General features: G+C 39.1%; 2 protein-coding genes across 2 annotated transcripts; both read right to left on the bottom strand.

The window, feature by feature from the left end:
- Positions 1 to 210: 210 nt before the first annotated feature.
- On the bottom strand, positions 211 to 1,960 carry LOC147870363 (pentatricopeptide repeat-containing protein At2g34400-like). The gene is made up of 2 exons (XM_087339270.1): positions 1,782 to 1,960; positions 211 to 1,695 (listed from the first exon to the last, which is right to left on the bottom strand). The coding sequence occupies exons 1-2, from the start codon at positions 1,860 to 1,862 to the stop codon at positions 262 to 264; spliced, it is 1,515 nt and encodes a 504-aa protein (XP_087195396.1). The 5' UTR covers positions 1,863 to 1,960; the 3' UTR covers positions 211 to 261.
- Positions 1,961 to 3,089: 1,129 nt separating this feature from the next.
- On the bottom strand, positions 3,090 to 5,734 carry LOC147870362 (membrin-11-like). The gene is made up of 4 exons (XM_087339262.1): positions 5,395 to 5,734; positions 3,951 to 4,071; positions 3,715 to 3,873; positions 3,090 to 3,619 (listed from the first exon to the last, which is right to left on the bottom strand). Exons 1-4 carry the CDS (start codon positions 5,712 to 5,714, stop codon positions 3,458 to 3,460), a joined length of 762 nt encoding a protein of 253 aa, XP_087195388.1. The 5' UTR covers positions 5,715 to 5,734; the 3' UTR covers positions 3,090 to 3,457.
- Between the last annotated feature and the right edge of the window lie 1,860 nt (positions 5,735 to 7,594).

Raw genomic sequence — 7,594 nt, 5'->3', positions numbered from 1 at the left:
AAATGTTCCTCAAAGACAAAGAATGTCATAATATGTTATTGCAACATGAAGGAATTCATGAGATAATCAAGATTAGAGGGATTGGGAAGGACTCTAGTTGGCAACAATATGAAAAGACTTTTTAGGTTATCAGACTACTAATCCACTGAATTTTAAGATATCCTTCTTGGTGTTATGCATGTACAATAAGCATAGATGTCATTAGCAAAATGAAAAAAATAGGTAAATAATGTTCAATGTTTCATTCTCGAAAGTTTGATTTCATTTCCCTATGTGCATACCAGCAGTAGCATATAAATTTTCCATGCTCACATATGCAACAACGCACTTTTCATCTATCTCTACTGATTGCTCAAAGGCCCATTCCCCAAGATTTACATTTCCCTCTTTGAAACACACACCTAGTATAGCTAACAATAGCTGCAGACGATCAGAAGATGATACCCTATCAAGGAGAGCATTGGCCTTTTCAATACGTCCTTTGCGGCTATATAGATCGATCATACAAGTGTAATGTTCTACTGTTGGAGTAAAAGAATAAACATTACACATCTCCTCAAACCATTTCTCTCCCTCTTCTAAAAGCCCCGCATGATTACACGCGCTCAACAAAATAAGAAACATAACTAAGTCTGGGGCAATGCCTTCTGCTTTCACCATTTCAAAGAGACCTAACACTACTTTAGCTTCACCTAAATGGGCAAATCCAGCCATCATTGCAGTCCAAGACACAATATTACGCACTGGAAGCTCTTCAAAAACTTCTTGTGCTCTTTCAGGCGCTCCGCACTTCACATACATGTCTACTAATGTATTGCCAAGCAAAATGTCTCTTTGCAATAATCCTTGCTTTTTAATCTTGGCATGTATCTTCTCCCCAATCTCAAGGGATGCAACCATGCCACAGATCTTCAAAATGCAAGTATAAGTGACCGCATCTGGATATACCCCTAGTTTCTTCATCTTCCAAAAGCATTCCAAAGCTTCATTGAGAAGCTTTTCCTTGACATATCCGCTAATCAATGCATTCCAGGATACAACATCTTGAACAGGAAGTTTTTCAAACACTTCTTGTGCCTTCCCTATATCACCACATTTGGCATACATATCTACCAATGCATTTCCAAGCATAGGGTTTTTTTGAAATAATCCTAGCCTTCTGACCTCGGTATCTATGTGTTCTCCAATGTGCGTAGATCCAAGAATGCCACAAGCTTTCAAGATGCAAATATAAGTTACCACGTCTGGGTTGACTCCTTCATCTTTCATACGATAAAAGCATTCCAAAGCATCATTAGCCATACCTTGTTGAACATATGCGGCTATGACGGCAGTCCATGAGACCACATCTCGAACATGAAGCTTTTCAAATAATTTTCTTGCTTCTTCCCAAGCACCACACTTTGCATATGTACTTAACAATGCCGTACCCAAACAAATTTCCTTCATTAAATCTACATTCTTCTTGTCTAAAAGATCGTAATGGATATTTCTGATCTTGTGCAGATCCTTACTTTTCCCACATGACCTTATGAGGTTTAAAAGAGAAGAATGGTCTTCATATTGCAGACTGGAGCTTTGTAATGTTACCTTATTCAGATCTAAAGCTTGAACCCATGGTGGATTATGGAAGCCATGGACCCACAGGGGTCTCTTTGACAGCTTATGTCTAAAATCAGGTGACTTTGTGCTTCTCTGTGGGTGAAGTTTCGGCTACGGTGAAACAAGCTAGGAGGGTTCGTAAAAAAAAGGAACGCAAGTAAATCATTATGGTTGCTTACCTTAGTGTTTCGATTGTCCCAGAATTGAGAAGGATCTCTGAAGAACTCCTGCCATAAGAAATCCATGGCTTTCGCAGGCATGGCGTCCCTCGGGAAAATTAAAGAGCTAATAATATACGAGACAGAGAGAGAGCTCCCACAGGTAAACCGAATACAATCATATCTCTATCCCGCGGGTCACCGAGTAGGGCCCAGTGCCCACCCCCAAATTTAGCTGGTGCTGAAGGCATTCATCGCCTCAACGCTATCTATATTTTTCAAAGGGCCGCTACTTCCTCTATGTATGTATACGCTTCAATATACTGTACATATATGATATTCGAGAGCGCACATATATGTATGTATGTATATGGGGAGCTTGCATGAACTAATTGGTGGGGGAATACTTGCCGGACACGCATGAATGCTTGACACCATAGCATTGCGTGAAATGATTTTCATCCAAGATCTCATGACTAAGGTAGCATGTGCATCTCAGGTTTCAATTTCAAGATCATGCTAACAATAAGTGACTGATCGCTCAGCTATGCACTTCTCATGTTAAACTGCATTGGGATGAGATGATGATGTGATTGGAGAATCTCATGATTTACTTGTAGGTATCCCAACAGCTTGGGTTTCCGTTAGTGAAGCAAAGCAAATATTACAATTTCCTTCCCTTAGCATCCTTGTTCCATTTGGATGTCTATGCCATGCAAGGGTCAATGTCTTTTTTGTGTATTTCTGCAATATCAGCTCAGGTAGCATTGCAACAAGGCATTTGTGTTTCATGTGTTTCATGTGCCTTGCCACAACGCAAGGATACAAATCTGCTTTTGCTTTTTTTTTCCTTCTTGCACTTTGTTAACGTACATGGATTGGTTGGTGGTGTGTCTCCTCATCCTTTAAAATAGTCACATCCTTGCAGACCTTCCATTTCAAAGTGCATGGTGCTTCAAAGTGATTTCAAAGCTAGACATGGTGCTTCCATGCACCATATTTTAAACAGAGAAATAATCCATTGTGGCAATAAGTTGTAACAAAGTAACAATTTCACAAAGACATTTTAAGGTTGTGTTTCTAGCACTCCCTCTACTCTGCTTTGTTAAGATTGTGTTTCTGCTTTTACTTTACACCCCTCATTTTGGGTCACAGCAAATAGAAATAAACATAATACATTAAACACGGCTACAGAAACTCATATCCTCCACAGTTAGATCACGGATTCAAGAAGCTACATTTTCAGCAAGCAAGATGTGGTGGTCGTGCTTGTTCATGTACCACGATGAAAAAAAAATCCTTTCAAAATGAAATGGTCATAATAATGTGGAGAAAGAGATGAATTTGCACACCATCGCATTAGCCTTCAGGGCAGTAAATCCATAGAGAATAAAATATATTATCAAGTTTGACTTTGCTTACCTCTGGAATGGGTTCAAAAAGCTGCCTAACCCAGATTTTATATATACATCAAAAGAACCTGATGCTGTGATGATAATAATTACAGCTGAATATAAAGTTTGGCATTTGATTACTTATACAGATACACCTTGCATTTCACAAATGACCAAAGATCTATGGAAAATGTTTGCTCTTATCATCAACATAATTCTTCCCAAAAATTTATCTCTGGATCAGATCAATTGTTATTCTTAGATTCCAAAAATCCCTTCTGTGTAGTTACGCTTTAATGGCATTCACCTTAACCAGAACCAAAGCCCAAACACAATGATCACAGTAATCGCCATACCAACATACGATATCCACTTATCAACTCGGTGCCTCCTCTCTATCAATTTAAGCACAGAATTCGACAATCCAACTGTGTTCAATATGTCCAGAGCCTTACGCTGGGCACGCTGCATTGACATCAGACATATGCAAATCATTTCAATGGAACTGCTTTACTTATAGCAAATTCAACTCAAATCTGAGAAAACAAATGGACAATCACCTTTAATCTGTCACCTTGCTCTGAATACTTAGCAAGAATGGCTACACCTGTTGCATATGCCTCTTCAAGCATCCTAGAAGAATTCTTTGTAGATTGCAATGCTTGCATCTCTGCGTCATAGACTTGTATAATCCGGGCTCCTTCACTTGCATCTCCTCTCTGAGTATAACACATGTAAACTAGGTAAACAGTAATTGAAAATTTGACAGAGAGAGAGAGAGTTTCTAGAATCTTACTGTCCTTTGGAATAGTTCTGCCCTTTGTTTTGCCTCTAATTGTCGCCTATTTTGCCTGCCTAGATATTTATCAAAAGCCATCTTCAAAGAATCAGCTTCCTCTGCGATTTGTTCTACCTTTCTGCACAGCGATTAACAATTCATCAGAAGATTTAGCAAAACAAGAAAGCAAGCATAGGAATTTGAGAAGCTAATGACAATTCACACCAACCTTATCATCCATAACTATGGATTGCAACCCCAGAACTTGCATAATGCAAGGGGATAGAATAATCAACTTTTGCACAGCAAAACGAGTTTTCCAAATGATGGAACCTAAAATCTACCCTAGATTCCATGACTGCCTATCCCAAACATCGCAACCCCAGAACTTGCATGATGCAAGGGATAGTATAATCAACCTTTTCGTAGCAAAATGACTTATCCAAATGACAGAACCTAAAATCTACCCTACAGTCCATGACTGCCTATCCTAAACATCGCAATGCCAGAACAATGCAAGGGATAGAATTATCAACTTTTGCATAGCAGAAAAACTTATCCAAATGACGGAACCTAAAATCTACCCTGCATTCCATGACTGTCTATCCCAAACATTGCATGAGATTGAATCATTAACTATTACCATGTTCTGTTGCAGGTTGCTTAAAAGAAAACAAATAGAGTATGTGAAGTTGAGCAGGAACCTAAATGATGAATTTTTTTTTTGTCAGATGGTTTTAAAGTTCCTCATAAAACCACAACTGGAATCAAAACAGACAGGTCTTAAGTGCGTTCCAGAGTTCAGATTTCTCTTTATAAGTATTATACTAGTTTCTGGGTGTGAACATCCATACCCAGATCCAAAATTGAATGCTGGAGATCGAAACATAAAAGTGGCCTGAATGAGAATTCATGTTATCATAGACTTACTACAAGGAAACGGATCTTTATTCAAGCCTAGTTTCATCAGATTGGATGTCCTCAGATTCCTAGCCTTATTAAATCGTGATTGTTCTGTGCGTAGATCTTTAAGACTTGAAGCAAAAGGTGACAGGGGATTCCTTATTATTTTTGTCGGACTGCAAGTTCTAAATTGTGAGGTCTCAGAATTATATTTCCGCATCTGATTAGATCTAGGTTTTATTCATTCGTGATAAACACAAAATCTACCAACTAGCCTTTGTTCTTCAGTATACAGAAAAGGCAGCACCAAGTTTCTTGCATGGAATTGATGGAATTATTAGCATCAGTTTTCACAGGTCAATCAACAACTAATTGTGCGCAGAAAAAGGAAAGGGAAGAGACGATTCCAACTGTCCCTAATTCTGCCCAAAATTAAGCCTTGATCCACGGAATCTTGATGGTGAACGCCTTGGTCCAGGAAATCTTGAAATTGACGCAATAACCAATATCTGAATCAAAATAAGCGAATAGAGAGGCAGAAGGCATCAATAGAACCCACCGTTTCCATAGATCTCGATGAGGCTTAGCGATCTGAGAACGCCAAAGCTGCTCCATCTCGAGACTGTACTGTTGGAGCTGAGAGAGATCTCTTTTGGTTTGCTGTGCAAGGTCCGAGTTGGAGACATCCAGAGAAGAAACGGAAGCACCAAAAGGCTTTGAAGAAGCAGAGGAGGAGGATGAAGAAGAAGAAGAAGAAGAAGATTCGAGGCGTTCCAGTCGTTCGATGCCATCGCGGACGACGAGAAGGGAGTGCCTGGCCTTCTGATAAATGTCTGAGATGGTAGCTCCAGAGGGAGAGGGAGAGGAAGAAGAGGCCATGGACGCTGTCTGTCTGTCTGGCTGTGTTGTGTCAGGCTTGTTGGGTATGGTATGGTATGGTATGGTATGGTATGGTATGGTATGGGGTGGGGCTCTTTTGTGAGAGCTCAACCTTTTTTTCTTTCTTCAGAAGTGCAAGTGTTTGTTCCTCCTCCTTCTGTTCTGTGCTTGCCGGACGGACGGACGGACGGACGGACGGACGCCTTTGCTTTTTTGTCCACCCAACCAACCGGACATCTGCATCTGCATCTGCATCAACTTTCCGCTTCTGATGAATGCAATTTCATGATGACTTAAGTGACTGACATCTCTATCTAAGACTATCTATATCTAATCCCACCAAAAAAGGACCACACTCACTCTGAACCCGACCATACAATGCAATGCAATGCACCCACTATCTATCACTTATGGAGGAGGGAGGCACCGACTGACCTTACCTTACCACACTATCACTTACCTCAAAACCCCTACTCTCCGCTTGCTTTCGTTGTTAACACCATCTTTGTTTGTCAACCTCCGCCCTACCATCCCACCACTAACTTGACGCCATGTCCCAATGTCGACATAGCATGAAACCTACAAATGAATAATAATAATAATAATAATAATAATAATAGCCCTCTTTCATAGGAGGGAATCAAATTTGGCCTCCTCTTGGGCACAAACAACAAAATATAATCTATTGTAATCGTGAAGAAACATAGTTTTCAAGTCCTTATGCTTAAACTCATCCTCCTTGGCCACAATTTTATGCACCATTGTAACCTTAGTGGTCAAATAGAAGATTTCATCAAAATCAATACTCAAATTTTGTACTTTAGGTTATTAGCATGAGTATCTTTTCCCTATAAATCCACTTTGACAATAATGTGTACTTTTCTTCAAATAGCTGCACATGGTTCCACAACTGATTCTTCCAATGGACTCTAGGTCATTATTCATAGCAAGGATCCATTTTCCCTAATTTTTTTGCATCTCCATAGCATGGGCACTCTAGAATTTGTCAACGTCACACAAACCTCAACCAAAACAAACAAACCACTTTGACAATTAGGATTGTATGGCTAACCATTTAACTACAATTGTTGCTCACCTTCAAGGCCAATAACTAACATAAAAAGCAAAAGCTTGGTAAGCTTAAGCCTTCATCGGTAGTATCACTACTAAATGGAGGTTTATTTTACTAATGGTAATTCAAATCAATGACTAACTATTGTGGGTCACTATATCACATGTAATGTATAGTATCATTTATGACAAATGCTCATAACAAAGAAGTAGATCCTTATCCCAAGAGTGGATTTTGGATGTTTGCAAATGTAAAAGACTGTACTTCTCAAGGATGGAAATGACTTAGAAGTCCATAACCTTAAAGTTCCAACATCCACAATCTCTTTTGGAAAATGAATATAAGCAAAATTTTGGCAAAACCTAGGTACATCTTGGGGGCAAATTTCTGTAAGTCAAGTCACGACACCCAACATAAATTTAAAATATCATGGATTACAAAAGACAACTAAATTTTGGTTCAATATCATTGATATATGCAGATGGAAGCTTCTCCAAAATAGATAACAGAGTAAAGAAGCAGTTATAATCATGAATATTTTCTATTCCGTACTCTTGGATGTTTGGCACATCATTGATTTGAGCATATTATATTTGTAAAGCATACCTAAGGATCCACATCTTGTAAAAGCCACATTTGTTCCATCATTGGATTTGACGCCCTGCACTTGTTACAAGATGTAAGACAAGGGAGAACCTTCTAGTGAACAAGAGAAAATAGATTCCTGATCCATAGTTGAGTTAGGAGCATTTAACTATTTGGTTCTTTTCCTTGCTAACCTAATCTTTGAATCATTTGTATCACTCAG

Source organism: Azolla caroliniana, unplaced genomic scaffold (assembly GCF_043228905.1).
Source record: "Azolla caroliniana isolate FFs.n. ecotype wild unplaced genomic scaffold, voAzoCaro1.0.p SCAF_1, whole genome shotgun sequence".
Classification (NCBI taxonomy): domain Eukaryota; kingdom Viridiplantae; phylum Streptophyta; class Polypodiopsida; order Salviniales; family Salviniaceae; genus Azolla; species Azolla caroliniana.
Note: the sequence above shows the minus strand (reverse complement) of the source record. Positions and strands in the feature narration are given on the sequence as shown.

Excerpts from the sequence above, each read along its gene's own strand:
- LOC147870363 (XM_087339270.1), bottom strand. The coding sequence starts at position 1,862 with ATGCCTGCGAAAGCCATGGATTTCTTATGGCAGGAGTTCTTCAGAGAT. Across the intron at positions 1,696-1,781 it reads GGGACAATCGAAACACTAAG|AGAAGCACAAAGTCACCTGA; the intron begins GTAAGCAACCAT and ends CTTCACCCACAG.
- LOC147870362 (XM_087339262.1), bottom strand. The coding sequence starts at position 5,714 with ATGGCCTCTTCTTCCTCTCCCTCTCCCTCTGGAGCTACCATCTCAGAC. Across the intron at positions 4,072-5,394 it reads CATCGAGATCTATGGAAACG|AAAGGTAGAACAAATCGCAG; the intron begins GTGGGTTCTATT and ends ATCGCTGTGCAG. Across the intron at positions 3,874-3,950 it reads CAGAACTATTCCAAAGGACA|AGAGGAGATGCAAGTGAAGG; the intron begins GTAAGATTCTAG and ends TGTTATACTCAG.